Raw genomic sequence first — 18540 nt, forward strand, 5'->3', positions numbered from 1 at the left:
TCCTCACATCAGATCAAGTATCATCTAGAACTGAAGGAAAGACTAAAACGATTCTCATCTGTAAAGAGTACATTGGTATCTTATTGAATTTTTATGGATACAACACCGCTGGAAACGTGTTCTATGATGAGATGTGGATAAAGAGATGCAGACTACAGGCCTATGGGTACTTGTTGCAAACATCTTATCACAGCTTGGTGAGATATCTGTGTACCTGTGCTTGCATGGAGCTGACTTGCAAACTGACCTACTGTGGTGCATCGATTATGTTTTGCTGCTATAACAAAGAATGGTCTTCATGCCCTGTGGTAGAGGGAGAGCGGCCTCTTAGCAAACATCTAGAACCCATTACACTGGTCTGAAGTGCTGCCCAGAGCCTGGATACAATTCTATGTGAGATTCAAACTCTCTGGCAATATCAGTAATTCTGTGACCTTCTTCAAGCTTTCCAATAATCCTTCCATGCGTGAAATCATCTAGTGATGTCGTTGAGACATTACAAGATATCCAAGTTTGCAACTTTATTCCTTTATGAAAAGAGCTTCCTTCAAACACAGTTCACATAGTGTAGTCTTTTGTCTTATATCCTGATGATTGCTTCCACATGATCACTTTAGTGTGAGATTCGAAAGTTTGAATGTGTTCCTGTTTTCTACTCAAAATCGTCAATTATACAAATTGCCACAATCTGATTTGTCTGGATTTGTGGTTGTAATCTTCAAAAATAGTGTTTGTCCTTAGGTTTTGGTACTAGTGTACTTGACAAGAAACTATATTTCTGTTTTAATCCTTACCCAAGTGTAAGGATTACACTTAGCTAAATTTTACCCAAGGATTGTGTGTAAAGATTGCATGTAGAGTATCTTTATGACCAGCATACTTCTACTGGAGGCTGTTGACTTTACATCAGTTGCCTTAGTATCCCATACTGCAAAGCACACTTCCTTGATTTAACCTTATCATCTTTCTGGGAACGGCTGCAACTGATGAGACATAAATAATTACTATTATTACTATTATTACGGGCAACTCCAAGAATAATAGTCCAACTAGTCAGAGTAATGCTTCTTCCCATAATGCATAGTACTATATGAGAGGCAGTGTGCTTTGCACTGTGAGACAATAAGCCAACTGATGTGATAGCCTCTATATCAGTGGCAGCCAGTAAAAATTTTAAGTGGGGATGCTGCATATACAAAATAAGAAAAAGAATTCATTTTTTTCCTAATCAGTAACCAATTTATTAGTAAGTAAATGTACATATTAAAATTGCTTTATTAAAAATATTTCACCCTCACCACGAACACACAGCAATAATAAGTTTTGTATCTCACAGAAATAATGTGCACAAGCATATAATTTATCTGTAGCGACACTGCTCGTTGAGCATTGTTGGATTCACTTGTTACGTGCAGTGACAAGTGCAAATGAATATCAGCGAGTCTAGCCGTAATTGACTGAATGTGACAATTCAGACACTGCGTTAGATTGCAGTGCATTTGTTTTGTAATCTGAACCGTTAATTGAACAATTCCAATTATTAACTATTCAATCAATGTCGAAACATAAGCTGCAACCTTTAACACGTTGTATTGCATTTATATAATCTTGTAAGCATTGTTATTATTTATAAACACAAGCAAAATTTAATTTTTTCGTTTTTTTCTTTGGGGGTGCTGCAGTGTCGCAGTGCCTATGTACAAGCCGCCACTGCTCTATATACAAGTAGACTAGTTGTGAAAATATTTCACATGCAAACTTTGCTTACACTTGGTTTAGGATTAAAACATACTAATCAAAGCCTCTGATTTTAAGAGATACCTCCAATATATTCCATGCGGCCAAAAAAAAAAAAAAAAATTCACTAATGTTAACCTGACATTCAGTCATCTGTTTCTACAATCTGTTTTCATTTCAAAATCAAAAATCATCACATGCTTAGATAACACTAGCATTTGATTTATAAAACTGAAATCAAGTCTCTAAAATAAGCTTAATATATATAATTATTATACAATTAAGATTTTTGTTAAAACATAGTGATATTAAAATAATAAAATTATTGTTTCTTATGCAGAATAAGATTCGAGAGGTGCATAAGGCTGTAGGACAAGGCAAATTAAGAGAGGTTCAGCACCTTATTGATCGAAAGAAATTGGCATTTTGTCGTGATCATAATGGTGCTAGTCCTTTACATAAAGCTGTCATATTTGGGCATAAGGACATCATTGAGTACTTATTATTAAGATACAGTAGTGTTATACATGCAAGAGATCATGTAAGTGATTTTTTCCAATTATTCTGTAAAAAGTTTAAAAAGAGTTAATTTTTTTATAGAATTATGACACATAAAAGAAAAAAATATTATATACTGCATATGCATCATGCAATGTGAAAGATGAGGTGTGGGGGACGGAGAGAGAGAGAGAGCGAGCGAGCATGAAAGCATGAATTATGAGTAAATATAGTGAATGAAAAATGTTAGTATGAAGCAAGAGGGGAAATGCAGTGAGTAGAGTACAAGATGCATGCAATGAAAGTCAGATACAACCTGAATAAGTAGAAGAATGAAAAAGACTGCAGGATAAATTGGGACTGGAAATAGATTGGCAGGCAGGAAAGAAAGCTGTCATCAACTGCCCATATAGAAGAAATTACTGGTAGTGTGTAATATGAAATGGAAAATGTGAAGCAGATATCATACTGTATTTTGTTTGAGAGAAGATAAAGGGACACAATATTCATCAAGGTGTTGCAAGAGATCTAGAAATGGACAAATTGGTTTAGTAAGTTTAAAGAGTCATCTTCCGCCAGTTTATCTGGAGTTTTTCATCCCGCAAGCAGGCAAACCAGCCCCGTGAACACACAGGTTACAGTCATAAATTCTTACGGCAAGGAAGGCAACGGGAAACCACCTTGCTCATAATCATCTCTCCCTAGAATGGTAGCATATAGCTACTCTCCCCTGGCCGCATGGCAGATGGGAACCAGAAGAAGTTTAAAGAAGAGTACTGCAATCCAAAAAAAATCTCAAAGAATTTAAATGCATAATGCTAATTCACGACAGCAAACTGTTCCAGTGGTTCCTATGAGTACTTCTATAGAAACAAACAATTTGTTTTTCATATCCTTACATATGATATTGTTAAGAAATGTTTTTTTTCCAGAAATGTCTTCTCATCATTCTTACGTACCATTTGATAAGGTCATCACAATACTCATATTCCATAAATTACTTTAGTTACCTATCTAAATCTTTTTTTCTAGAAGTTTCATAATACCAGGAGAGTATGCAGGAGGTCATTAATCTACAGATATAAATATATAAAAACAAATGTCCTGACTGACTCATCAATGCACAGCACAAACCCCTCGACCTAGAAACATGAAATTCAGGGAGTATATTCCTTCCATGATGTAAGCAACCACTAAGAAGGGATGTTTAGAAATTTGACCTAAGGGGATGAAAAGGAGTAAAATGTGTTTTCACGGATTCCTCAATATCTCTTAGGTCTGATGAGATATTGAATTGAATTGGTTTTTGCTTACAAAGGTTACCCATACAAATGCTTAAAAACATAATTCAGGATTTTGCCCTAATCAACTCCTAAAGGGGCGAATCTAGATTCTCTTCGTATCTCCTGAGTTATAACATTCTTTTTTTGGCATATAGGTGTCTTTTTAAAATCTTTAGAAACTGTTTTAATGTTTTTTTAAAATATTACCCCAAAAGGGATAAAAAAAGGGGTATTTTTCATTCGAAAGAGGACATTTCTCCTGTGGTCCCCTAACAGATTTTTGCAGGCTTATCTATATCTTTATAAAAATGAAACAAAGAAGCTAAGAAACTTTAAAAGTGACTTAAAAAAAAGAAAAAGAGAAGGGACAAAACGCACTAAAAAGTGAAAAATAATCCTTTCTTCAATATATGAATTTAAATTTTTTGTAGTCAGCACCAAATTTAACGCAAACAAATTAACTCTATACAAAGTATAGTTCACAAGCTATACGTACTTATACTAACAAAAAAGTGAGTATGTGTATTGGAAGTTATGTATCATTACTTCGTACATTCAGCAATAAGAAATATGTTTATTCTCAATGAAAGAACAGCTACATTATTTTCTGTGGTTACACCCGTATCCACTAGGTGGCAATAGACATGTAGCAACATGTTAGCAACATAGGTGACAGAGCTCTCACAAGAGAAGCTGTGATTTGTGTTAATAAGTATGAGTGGCTGAGAAGCTAAATCCATGAATGCATATGAGTATTCTGTGAATAATTATTTGTTCCTAGGACTACTTCGTTTTTCAGTTATTTCTCCATACTTCTGAATCGGTTCTTTTCAGAACTTTTAGCAATATTCAACAACAATTAAACAGGTTATTGTGTAATTGAAAATTTATGTAATCAGTTTGCATTAAATTTGGCACTGACTCCAAAAAGTTTAAATTAATATATTTAAGAAAGGATTTTTTTTCAATTTTTAGTGTGTTTTGTTCCTTCTCTTTTTTTTTTTAATTAGGTATGGCAACCGAGTTTTGGGGAGATGGTGCTTCACACTATCGTCCCCATCACAGGAGATGGAGACTGCCTGTTCTGGTCCCTCTCCTATCTCATGTATGACACTCAACTAATGGCTAGGGATGCCCATTAGCTAATCATGAGGCATATGGTGGACAATTGGGAGGAGTTTCCATTATGTCCCATGAGAGTGAGGGGGGGGGGGGACAACTACACCAGCTCCACTGAGTACTCACATGTCCCGACCCTTTACTTATGGTGGTTTGTGCGAGCTGGTGGCAGCTGTGCAATTGTTTGAGTTCATCTTCGAGGTTTACCATAATGGTGAGCTTTATGAGAATCTCGCTGTTGAAGGTCACCCTGTGAGGAAGCTATGCATACCTGCCACATGAACCTGAAGAAGTGTCCACTCCCCCCCCCCCACTCCCTTAGCCCACAAACACAGTCCATGAAGTCTGGCAGCAGACTTCGTGGGCTGTGTTTGGAAGTACAATAGCTACTTCAACATGACATCATTTGGGGCCAAGCAGATTCTACGAGATGGCTTCATTTTGACCTTCAAAGTTCAGGGACAGGTGTATCACTTGGTAGGAAGTCTGCTGCCAGCACCTCAAAAGGAAGCTAAATTCCTGCAAATCTATTTTGTGGACGAGGATGAAAGGGAAGCACACTTGAGGTGCAGCAACTTTCCTGATGTCAAACAGGGATTGATCAAACAACTGCAGAGGATGCTACACGATGTTAACAGCTACATAAAGGACCTGAAGACAGCCCTGGACAAGCTACCTCCACCTGTAAGAAGTTTGCAGTCATCATCCATGCAGACAGAAAGCCTGTTGATGCTCATGGAGATCGCTTCAATGCATCAACAGCAAATGAGGTAGCTCTGGTGATTGTTGGTCAGCAATTTGAGCTGTGAAGCATCATGCTGCAGAGCCACAATAACACACTGCAGCATATCAGCGAGATCAACCGATTGTATGACACCCTGCAGTACCTGCTCCTGTTCTGCCGTGGCTAGGATGGGTACTCCATTGCCCTGCCTCAGCACCATCCCAAGAGTAAGTTGTCCCTCAAGAAGACAGTCTCTGCAGTGAGCTTCTACTTCTACCACATTATGGTCAAGCAAGGGGAGGTCAACCACATGGTGTACTTCTGCTCCCTCTTTAGTCAGTTTTTGGCTTACGTATGCCAAAATAGAGACTGAGAGGTTGAACTACCTTAGGAACAACCAAGTGCAGCTGAGGGTAGATAGCTACATTCACCTAAGGAACGCTGTGGGGAGGCAGGATGCTGATGCTGCTCAGCTGGGTCAAATGGTGGTGGTGGTGCTCCGGTCATCCTTTACTGGGGGACCTCGCTACATGCATGAGCAGACTCGAGACACTATGATATACATCCGCTACTACGGCTGTCCTGATCTATTCATCACTTTCATCTGTAACCCCAGGTGGAAGGATGTCACAGATGTACTTCTACTACCTGGGAAAAAGTCCCACGATCGTTGCGACATCATAGCCAGGTTGTTCTATCTCAAGGTGAAGAAGATGATAGCTCTTGAACAAGGGCAGCCTGTTTGGGAGAGTGCAGTGCTTCATGTACTCTGTGGAGTGGCAAAAGCAGGGTCTGCCTCATCTTGCTGTGGCTAGAGCAGCACATCTTCTCTGATATGATCGATAAAGTCATCTGTGCTGAAATACCTGACCCTGAGCAAGACACTTTCCTCCACAACATCATCAAGGCCAACATGATTCATGGGCTTATGGCAGCTTGAACCACAATTTGCTCTGCATGAAAGGAGGCAGGTGCAGCAAGAGGTACCCCCGGCCAATCCTTAAGGAGACTCAGACAGATGATGGATACCCGCACTATCAGAGGAGGTCTCCAGCTGTGGTGGTTTCACTGTAGAAATCAAAGGGACAGAGCTGAACAACCGTGTGCTCTATCACGTATTTTCGATGCTCACATCAATGTAGAATTATGCAACTGTGTCAAGTCCATCAAGTACATTTGCAAATACATGAACAAGGGTAGTGACCAGGTGGCTTTTCGCTGCAGAATGAGAGGGATGAGGTAAAGTTGTACGAAATTGAGCAGTACATCAGAGGCTGTTTGGAGGGTCTTGACATTCCCCATTCATGAGAGATACCCCACCTTCTTCCATCTCGCTGTTCACCTCGAGAATGGTCAGCATGTGTACTTCACCTCCAACAACTTTGCTGAGAAGTAAAATTCCTATCTGAGATTGAATATTAGTCTTTACTTTATTTCCAAATACTAGAATTTTATCAAATGAAGAAATTTTAAAATTGATATTTGATATTTGTCTTCTTGACTGAAAAAAAAAAACATCTAGATGAGTGTCTTATAGTGAAAGGTTACAAAAATAAAATAAATAACCATTCTTAAATTTGGTGCCCTTATTCCCTAACCAACCCATCACAGTTTTGTAAAAAATTAACATCCTGTCTATAGAACCTGTAGTATCTAAGTAAGGTAAAAAGCTCAAGAAATTGCAGAATTCAACAATAAGTAAAATACAAAATATTTAGTTAACTTTATACAGAATAAAAATATAAAAAAAGCTAAATACAGGTATTCCTTGCTTAACGCAGATTTGATTATCGTGGCGAAATTAATTGCGGAAATCCCTTGATATATGTGGCAAGAGTTTGATTAACACGCCTTTAAATTTACCACGCGAAATCATGCTCATGCCATGAGGCTGCTAGCCTCGTGGTCATTCAAATTCTCTTAATGATCTGTGTGAGAATGTGAAAGTTTTATTTTTCCCACCAAATATGACATCATTGCTACAACCCATGGACATGGGCTTCATTGCAACTTTCAAAGCCTATTTTCTTAAAAAGACATTCTCAAAGGCAATAGAAACAATAACAGAAGATAATGCGATTACGCTCCACGAATTTTGGAAAAAATTTAACATTAAACATGCAATTGAGAACATTCGTGACTCTTGGGAGCAAGTGTCTTCTAGTTGCATGAAAGCTGTTTGGAAAAACCTTCAGCCAGAATGCACTAATGACTTAGGTTGTTTTCAAAATCCTGTGAACAACGTGGTCAAAGAAATTGTTGCAATTGGTGAAGACCTCGGTTTTGATGGTGCTGATACAGAAGATGTTAAAGTATTGGATTCAAATTCAAAAGATTTCAGTGACAACGATCTTCTTGAAATTGAACAATGTACATATGAAGACAACGGACAAATGGAATGTGAAGATGAGGTTCCAAAGGAAATAACAGTCAAAGAATTGGATGGAATATTTCGCAGTTTAGAATCGTTTAAACAGCAAGTAATGGATATGGATCCAGATGTTAATTGAAGAATGCTTGTTTGCCAAGGTCTGGAGAGTCATTTTGCTTGTTATCGTAGAATTTATGCTGATAAGAAAATAACTATAACTGTTCAAATGACTCTTTATAACTTCTTTTCATTAAAAAAAATTGCAGTAACTAATGTAGGTACAAGTCATTATTAAACATTTACTTTGCATTCATTTTTTATCTTTCCTAAAAGTGCACCATATAAAATGAACTATTAGTACAGTAATCGATCGGGGACGAATTGTACTTTTTACCATTGATTATTAGATTTGATTAATGCGATTTTGATATACGTGGTAACATCGAGGGATTAATTAACCGTGTTAATCGAGGAATACCTATAAATCTAATTAAATAAATAATACAGAAATATAGAAAGAAACATTCTCTAAAATATTTCTTCTTTTGGATTTGTTTTTCATATATGCGTATCATTAGTTCAATTTTCTCATGAAGAATTTTTCCTGCAAAGAATTGTGTGGAATGACTTCAGCTCAGTTTCAAGGATTATGTCATTTGAACAAATATCCCAGCTCTTAGCAAAAGTGTTAGGAGGATTCCATACTGTTGGGATAGGTGACAGCAGAGTGAATACTTATGTAAATACTTTTCTGTATATATGTATGAGTTTCTTATAAATGGAAAAGGAAGGGAGGCAACTTTTACTTTCTTCTCTTATTATGGTTATTTTTTATTTATTTTTTGAATGTTGGCTGATAAGATGCAATAAAAATGTATCCAATGTGTCAAAGTCATAAGGACAAATAGCAAATACATCATTAACATAGCCAAACTGTTGGTTTAAGTATAGTTGTCATGAATACTTTGTTTTCAAAATGTTCCATATAGAATCTGGCTATAGACAACAGAATTAGTAAAGCTGGTATGGTAGGAATTCAGCTGAATAAATTTATATGGAATAAGAAAGAAATTAGTCAAAACATTAAATTACCTGTATATGTCAAACCAATTTTATGGATTCAAGAGCTGGATTAGAAATAAAAGACTAGAGACCTCTGATATAAGAGTTTCTGAGAAAGATTAGTGGAGTGAACAGATGGCATCAATGGCAGTCTCACATCAAAAATGAGGATAGTAGAAAAGAACTTGCCATTCAGGAATGTGTCAGTACAGCTAATCTCAGGTGATGGTCACTTAAACAGAATGGGAGAGTAAAGATTAGCAAAACAAGAGTTCTTTGCCAGGATGGCAGGAAAAAGATCCAGATGTAGATGGACTGAAACAGTAAAAAAAAGCACCTTAAAGGACAGAAATATAAGATCTAATAATATTGATGTTTACATGATAACTAAATACTTAAGGAATTGACAGCGTACACTAGAAATATAAATTAAATCAACTTTAATATATACTTTCCAATATTTTGGCAACGTCACGTTGCCATCTTCAAGGGAACTTAAGATAAAGACATGTGCATGCAAGTACTACATAACAGCAAATGAGAAAGGAAGCAAGAAAGCTACCATTTTCCTAAAGTCCTGATGGTGCCCCCTAGTGGGCTAAATTAGGTGTTCTTGGCCTTTGGGCTGAAGTTCTTCTGATATATGTTTCCCAAATTTGGGGCAGTCTCATGCATCCAAATTTGTTGAGGTTTGGAATGTTCCTAAGGGCTGAGGCTGATTCCATGAATAGTCTTTCATATTTGAACTTGCTGAGGTGTATTACTGTGGCTTTCTTCCACCTTATTCTGTGGCGAGTATCCAGAGCATAGTTTGCAAGCCCAGAATGGCTGTACTGATGAAATCGGATGTAGTCCTTGTGTTCTGAGATTCTGATATTTGCTGTCCTGCCTGTTTAGCCAAAGTAGGACAATTTACAGCTGCAAGGGACCTGGTTTACACCAGGTAGGTCCATGGGAAATGGTTGGTCTTTAGTGGAGCAGATAAGGGATGCCAATTTTTTATATGGCCTGTAACATGAGGTCAAGTCATGTTTTTTTAGGATTTTGTTGATTTTTTCTGAGGTGCCTTGGATGTAGGGAATGGTGATGGATTTAGAGTAATCCTTTTTGTGAAGGGGAAGGTGGGTTGTGGATAACTGGTTTTAGTATTTTTTGGATTTTTTTTTTTGGGGGGGGATAGCCATTGGCTGAGAAAGTGTTAAGGTTGTGATTTAGTTCAGTAGTTAGGGCTTGGTCATTTGAACAGATTAGTTTTGCCTTGTTGAATAGTGTCTTAACTCCATATTGTTGTGAGGGGGGGGATTGTTGGTGAATATATCTGTCTGTATGGGTGGATTTTCTATAAACTGAGAAAACCAAGGTTCCATCAGGTTGGCGGGTGACTAATGTGTCTAGGAAGGGGAGGCTACTGTTTTTCTCTTTTTCCAGGGTGTTGGTTGTTTAAGTGTGTTAAGAAGGAGAGGAGTGTATCCAGGCCATGTGGCCAAATAGCAAACACATCATCAACGTAGCGAAGTCATATGGTAGGTTTTTGTGGGGCAGAGTTTAAGGCTTTCTCTTCAAAAGTCTCCATAAAGAAGTTGGCCAAGGGTGGGGAAAGTGGTGAACCCATGGCTGTCCCCTCTATCTGTTTGTAGAATTTTTCCAGCCAAACGAAAATAGCCTGAGTTCATTGTGAACTGAAATAGGCTGAGATATCAGGAGGAAATTTAGCATGGATTAGCTCTAAGATTTCTTTGAGGACATTTGTGAATAAGGAGGAGATGTCAAAACTGACCATTATGTCATTATGTTGGAGTGTAAGGTTTTCTATACTGGCTTTGAAGTGGGCTGAGTTTTTTATGTGTGACGGTGTCAATGCCATCTACCATGGGACGTAATGGCACATTTTCTTTATGTATTTTGGTAGCTTCCTCGCTTCGTTTCTCATTTGCTGTTATGAAGTACTTGCGTGCACGTGTCTTTATCTTAAGTTCCCATGAAGATGGCAACGTAACGTTGCCAAAATATCGGAAAGTATATATTAAAGTTGATTTAATTTATATTTCTAGTGTACGCTGTCAATTCCTTAAGTATTTAGTTATCTTGTTTAATCAGCGTATAAGCCTTTCTACAAGAATTGGTGTTTACAGATAATAGATTAATTTGGAAGAAAATTATTGATCAGAAGTTAGTAATGGTGTAACTTTTTCATGTAGTACTACCATAATTGTCCTGTACATCACCTGAGGGTACTTATCAGGAATTTGATGATGATGATGATGGAGAAGCTGGCTAATGGGGGTGGAGTGGAAAGGAGAACCCACTGGCCTATGGAAGGTGCTTGTGTCTGTGTGTGTTTTTTTTTTGTTGAGCTAAAATTTGAATTGCTTTCACATTGATTTGGCTGAGTGCTTTGTGTTTGTCACAGTTGTATTTGTACCGTAAAGGTGCTGTGTTAAAAAAAAAATTTTTTTAAAAAATGAAAAAATGGCAAAAGATTAGTAAGCACAATAAATTAATTATATATTTTTCTCTTGGTGTTGTGAAGCATTACTATGGGCACAACAATAGTTAATAAATATGATATATAGATCTTGCAGGATGATTTAAATAGGCTGACAGTAGAAAAGAAGAATGGTTGTCAGTTTAATGCGGTAAAGTGAAAGATTATGCATTCTGAGATGAAAAGATTATTATTATTATTATTATGACACTTCCAGGGAGTCCATAGACTCATTGAGGGAGGGCACCTACTCTACAATTACTGGTAGTATACCGTATTGGTGGAAATGGGAAAGGAAATTAATGAGTCTAGGGATTTAGTTGTACTGGTGGACTGTAAGTTACCTGGTCCAGAGAACCAGGTGATCTTATGAGCAATTTTAATATTCATAAGATTATGTGGTTATTGAAGAACATACTGGCAAGCAGAGATATGAAAATTACTATACCTATTTTATATGATAATATAGCCACATCTGGAGTACAGAGATATGATTACCTAGTTTCTTGGGGATAAGGAAGAGATGGAGAGGATCCAGAATGAGTGACCCAGGTGGACAGGTCTATAAAATACTCCTTGATAAAAAAAAAAAAAAAAAAAAAAGAGGGAGGTTCCTTCTGAGACCAAAGTTTTGTATATTTTTCAATATTCCAAATCTCCAAGCAGTATTATTATGCTTTTTCAATATCAGCAGAGACAACTTATACTAAGTGCTAGCATTTTAAGAAGGCATCTCTAATAGATGCTTCAAATCAGACTAGATAATCAGTTGTTCAGTGATGTTTGTGGAAGCCAGACTGTTTTCTGAAAAAAAAAAAAAATTGTTTCTCTCCAGAAACCATAAAAGAAGAAAGTTAACCATTTTTTTCAGAATATTACACAAGCAGCTGGAATCTTTCCTTAGTTTAGGAAAGGTAATAAAAATCATCTTTTGCCAGGTATCTGAAACATATTCTATTTAATAGGTACAGCAGCCAATCTAAAAATCCTATTTAATAGGTACAGCAGCCAATCCATGGCAGTTAGCAACATATGTTTGGGCATCTTATAATAGATGTTATCTGGTTCAACAGCATATGAATAATATTTAAGCAGCTTTCATTTCTTGTTTTGGGAATGGTCTGTAATTGTCTATACCACTTGAAGAGAACAAAATTCATTTGTTGTTTTTTTCCTGCTTTACATTTTTCAAGCATGTGATGGGACTACTGGAGGTAGTAGGAACAAACGTCATTCCTTTATTGAGCACATTATTGAGAAGAGTGAAAGATAGTGGTAGGAAGAGTAGTTTGTGTGTTGCCCATATATGACAATGATAAGTTGAGACAGAGAGCAAATATCATGAATGATATGTTAGCAGAAATGTGTGAAAAGAAAAGAGTGCAGTTTGTGAATGTGTGGGATGAGTTTCAGATAGGATGGAACTGATATTTCAGGAATATTCTAGAAATATTACCTTGTAAACACATGGAATATTCTATAATACGATAAACTGCAAGAACAAGGAGTCTTGTTCTTGCAACTTAACAAGGTTCCTTTCTCTTAAAACTTATTATATTATGGTCAGACTGGGAGATCTGCTAACATCGATTTTAAAAAAACACAAAAAATACATCCACCACTACAACTATAGTCAGTCAGGTCTAGAAGATCATGCCTTGGATACCTTGCACAGAATCAGATGGAGGAAAACTGCTATGCTCCATTGCAGCAAATACAAACTTAAACAACTCATTTTAGAATCTGTAGCAGACTTAAAAAAAAATAGCCTAATCTTAATAAATACAGCAATCTCTCAATAATTCTTTATAATCAAATATAATAACCTATGGGAAAAAGTATGATTCGTTCCTCAAATTTCTTTTCTGACCCTTAATTCTTTTTATCAAAGAATTAGGGTATGTCTCAGGGCCTAATTAAAGGAAAACCATGAAGCTGAAAGACAATTATTATTATTATTATTATTACATGATGCCTCCAAGGAGTCCAAAGACTCATCGAGGGAGGGCACCCACTCTACAACTCCCCTTCTCCACCAACTACAGCCAACTGCATCATTTATACCAATGCCATCTATTGCAGCAGGATTCAAACCCTCAGCCTTTTGGCTGGAGAGCTGATCTGCTAACTACTCGTTCAACCAGGCTGGCAATAAAACAATAGAAAACAATAAAACATATTCAGAATATAAATTTATTATTCTACTTCTTAATAAAAATTGAGCTAACGTAGTTTGGCGGGCATTTCTGTTTCTGTTTTTCATACAACTGATGGTATGGCACTATTGCCTCGTACTCTTCTGCAAATTTTGCTGCTTCTCTCTTCATCAGGGTCAGCCTCAGCCTTTCAGCATTGCTGCTTAAAAACTTCGATTGTACGACAAATATTTTCAAATTGTTTCTGTGAAATCTCTTTTGGCTGGCTCAGTGGCTAAATTTTCTTCATATTCTTCAGGATCCTCCCACATCTTGCATCTAAATTTAGCAGGTTAGAATCACTCAATTCCCAAGAATGAGATTTAATTAACTCTTGGATGTTATCTTTGTCAATCTCATCAAAATCCAGTTCATGCCCGATGTTGACAATTTCCTCGACAACATTATCCATTTCATTTGAAAAGCTTCTAAAATCATTTGCAAATGTAAAAGAATATTGCTAGCAGTAATTTCATTCAACTTTTTTGGAAGCCTTGGAAGGCATTTAGTAAAAATTTAACTTGTTACATTTAAATTTTTCAAAATTTCTGGGTTGGGGGGCACAAGTTAGACACTTGCCACAGGCGCTTCATACCCTTGTTACTGTACTGATATAGGCACACAAATCAAATTTTAGAGGTGCATTAATTGCATTTGGGTATAGAAAAAATTAATGCATTAATTGAAAATGCACTAATCAGAGATGCATTAATCGAGGGATTGCTGTAGTGCAGGCAGGCGCTACTACAAGGTGGGCGTCGTTTCGAAGTGTCATTCTGTTATGAAGTTTCATTCTGCCTTTAAATTTTTGTAATTAAGTAATAATAATTAGGTAAGTCAATATAATTGCTGCAAATTTACAGTTAGAAAAAGTTACAAATTTACAAAAAATTCTTGTAAATTCTTTCCACATGATTATGACAAAAATAAAAATAAATAAATAAATTGTCATTTGTTTGGAGGCACCCATTTCAGCTTTGCATGTGGACGATGTCCAGCCTAGCACTGGCCCTGGCTGTATGATTGTAGTAAACTTTCCAAAATTTGGGAAACTTTAATTCTTAAGGGCAAATTTTAATTATGGCAATATTGATTGGAATGAAGAGAGCATCAGGGAATAAGGAAAATCAATTTTTTGAGTTCTTTAAGGACAACTATCTTAGGCAATATGTAATGAAAGGCACATGAGGATTGAGAGACTTTGACCTAATCATATCATCAGAGGATGTGCTTGTGAATACAGTGACTAATCTACCTCAATTGGCTAGAGCGACCATGAAGTGATCACCTGGAACTGCATGGATGGTGATCATGAAAAGCTTAGGAGATAACTAGGAGCTATATCATAGAAAGAGGAGTTGAGTGGAAAGAAGATTAGATGCTTCTTGGGCATTAATCAAGAGTACTTGAGAGCAGTAATATTAGAGTATATGCAAAAGGTGAAACGGCTAAATAAGGTATGGGTAAAATGGATGAATGAAGTAATTAAGCAAGAAATATGAAAAAAAAAAAAGACACTGTGGAGGCAACACAAGCTGAATGTTCATAACAATCAGTTGCATGAAGAGTACAAAAGGTGGGCCAAGAAGGTGACTCAGTTGGTAAAGGCAGCAAAAGAGCACTATGAGCAGAAATTAGCCAATGAAACCAAGAAAAATCCTAGCAAGTTCTTTCAACATGCAGCACATAGAAGAAGGAATAACTATGGGGGGGGGGGTGATGTTGATGACAGTGCAGTGGCAGATTGCTAATTGATGCAGAGGATATAATTGAAATATTCAATGAACAGTTTATCAGGGTATAAGTTTGCGAGATTTTTAACTAAATTGAATGACTGCTGAAGATAGCTAATTAAATGTGGAGACAGACAATAAAATTGACAAGGCTGGTATGGTAGGGAGCCCACTAAATAAATTCATACAGAAGAAGAGAGAAATAAGTCAAACACTAAAGTAACTGTATACAAGAGTGCTCAAACTAATTTTAACTTATGGATCTGAGAACTGCGTTAGAAATAAAACAGATGATCAGAGATGATTGGAGACTACATATATGAGAGTCTGAGAAAAATCAGGAGAGTGAACAGTGCTAATCTCATATGGTATTTCATTTAAACAAAATGAGAGAGGAAATAGGACCACTAAGATCCAGGAATATTGATGAATGAGAAGAGCCTTTGAAAAACTAAATACAGGCAGCCCTCAGTTTACACCTCACTTCCGTTCCTGAAAAAACGGGCATAAACCGAATCGGCATAAAGTAAACTCAATTTTAATGGGAGATACAGTTATTTCCATGCAGTCAAAAAATATGCACATGAAGTATGTGTAACATTATTATATTTAAAGCTTTGATAATACATATATATATATATATATTTGTTAAAATAAAATTATTAATAATGAAAACAAAACAAAATTATATACAAAAAATATGAAACTTCGAAAAGATATTACATATTTCTATGTTGAAGTTCCTGGTTTCGGATCACCTGCATTTTTTTTGAAAAAAGTATCCAGTGTTAACTGCCTAGATTTTCTTTTTCTTTCTTTAAGGAGTTCAGTGTAAAGTCGAATAGATGCGATTACATTCCTTTTTACGTTCACACTCCATTCCCAATCATGGTCCATCAGTCAATGTCTCCGTGCTTACAAGGATATGCTGTAAATCAGCCGTTTTTATATCTCTCAGAGGACCTTCTTCGTTTTCTTTCTCCTCCTTTGGATGTTGACTTAATTGTTCGGCTAATTCTTTTAAGTCTTCATTGGAAAGCAGTTTATCATTGCTCTCTAAGACTTCTGTCACATCTTCTGCTGTAATATCGTCCAATCCCACCTCTCGCGCAAGCTTGGTAACATCTTCAATAACATTCTTCTCTTGCTCTAATTCCTCGAAGTCGTGCATAAATGCTGGAAGAAGTTTTCGCCGTGCTCCTGTTAAACACTTTGCTGATACTTTGTTCAAAGCTGCCTTGATGTTGTCTTTAATCGTTTTTCCTGAAGTGTCCAAGACTCCTACCATTTCCATAAATATTATATGGAGGTAAGAGGCTTTGAAGATTGATATAATCCCTTGATCCATCGGCTGTAAAAGCGATGTTGTGTTTGGGAGCATGTAAACAATCTTGACATCCAATGGTGTTCTTACTTCAGCAAGATTTTGAGGATGTCCAGGAGCATTATCCAAGAGAAGCAATGCCTTGGATGGCAAATCATTTTCTTTACAGAAGCGAAGCACAGTAGGACAAAAATAATTTGTGTACCAATCTATAAAAACATCTTGTGTAACCCAAGCTTTCTTGTTCCATTTCCAATAGACTGGCAGCATGGCTTTTAGATCCTTGAAGGATCGTGGTGTCTGTGAATAGTACGCTAACATTGGTTTAAGCTTCAAAGTTCTGGAGACATTTGCACCCGACAAAAGCGTAAATCTATCTTTTGCGGCTTTAAAACCTGGAGTGGAATGTTCTTCACAGGAAATGAAGGTGCACGATGGCAATTTTTTCCAGCAAAGCACAATCTCATCAACATTAAAAATGAGATCAGGAGGGATAACTTCCTTGTTCTACACAGTCTTGAAATTCTTTAGGAAAAGAAGCCACTGCCACAACATCTGCACTTGCCGCCTCATCACATAATTTGACACTATGGCACTTACTTTGAGACTTAAATCTCATGAAACACCTTTGCTTCCTAAAAAATGTTTCTTCGCCTACATCTGTCTTTTTAAGATCCTCAAAAATTGTTTTTGCTTTCTCAGTTATAACAGCCTGAGTCACAGGAATGTTTTTCTGATTCAAGTTATCCACCTATAATGATAATAATTTTTCCATTTTTTCATGAAGTTTGCCCCTGCTATAACTTATTTTGCATTTAGTACTGCTGTAGATTGTTGCACAGACTGTTTTATTTTATGTGCATTTTTCATAATTGTAGTAACAGTCGATGGAGGTAAGTTCATACTTCTACAGATATCAGCACGTGTCTGCCCATCTTCCATTCTTCGAATCACCTCCATCTTCTTTATAAGTGTGATTGATTGCTGCACCTTCTTAACACCAAGTTCTGCTAACTTTTCTGCACTTCTTTTATCAGACATGGTATGTAATTATGTACTTTATCAATTTAAATATGTATATATGTAAAAAAAATTAAATAGAACAATTAGGTAGATTCAACAGTAAAACTAGGTTTGATACATATACGTCATAGTAGCTCGGTAAACACTCAACTAGAGTGCCTACTAGCATTGTTTCTCAGTCAGACCACACTACAGTAAGAAAGCACATTCAGGCATCTGGTGTTATTGTGAATCGGCATAAACTGAACTCGTAAACCGAGGGCTGCCGGTATTAAGATCTGACAACATTGAAGTTCTGACAGGAACAGACTAATTTGGAGAAAAATTCGATGTTACTAATAATGTAAACTTTTCATGTAATATTATTATTAAGAGAGATCTCCAGGGAGTCAGGCAATCATCGAGCTATTTGCATCAGCTGTCATACCTGTTCTTGAATTCATTCACCCTACTTGTCTACACACACACACACGACATCCAACATCAATCCATTCCTATTATGCACTATTGTATGAGGGAAAAATCTACCCCCCCCCTTCTTGACAGCATTCATTCTCAACTTCCATGGATGCCCTTGCATTCATTCCCCACCTTCCATAAAATGAAAAATTCCATCTACTGAAATTCTGTATAACACTTTCAGAAGTTTGCAAGTCTCAATCATATCACCACTCTTTCTTCTGTTTGCTAGTCTCTGAAGCCAACAAAGTCTCAATCTCTTCATAATTTGTATTCCGAATCCTGATATCATTTTTGACACTCTCTTTTGCACTCTCTCTCTCTTTCTCTCTCTCCACTATATCAGAAGCACCACAGATACCAGACCAGACCTGTGCACAGTAATCCAACTGAGATCTTATCAAGACCTTGTAAAGATGCAAAACGACTTCCTAATCTTTACATATCAAGGTTCATTTCATCATTGCCATTATTCTCTGAGTTGTATTTACAACTTTTGCTATATAATCTTTGAACTTCAACTTCCT

General features: G+C 36.6%; 2 protein-coding genes across 3 annotated transcripts in view; one reads left to right on the plus strand and one right to left on the minus strand.

Annotated features, from left to right (window-relative positions):
• Positions 1-18540, minus strand: part of LOC150109861 (uncharacterized) — a 391072-nt gene that overhangs the window by 32779 nt on the left and 339753 nt on the right. The gene's annotated exons all lie outside the window — the stretch shown is intronic.
• Positions 1-18540, plus strand: part of LOC150109862 (uncharacterized) — a 244348-nt gene that overhangs the window by 4014 nt on the left and 221794 nt on the right. The window contains exon 2 of the mRNA XM_090396070.1: positions 2078-2278. Coding sequence (XP_090252196.1) covers positions 2078-2278 — 201 coding nt within the window. The remainder of the gene's footprint in view (positions 1-2077; positions 2279-18540) is intronic.

This window comes from Typopeltis vanoorti, chromosome 1 (genome assembly GCF_054136105.1).
Source record: "Typopeltis vanoorti isolate ZY-2024b chromosome 1, IOZ_Tvanoo_1.0, whole genome shotgun sequence".
Classification (NCBI taxonomy): domain Eukaryota; kingdom Metazoa; phylum Arthropoda; class Arachnida; order Uropygi; family Thelyphonidae; genus Typopeltis; species Typopeltis vanoorti.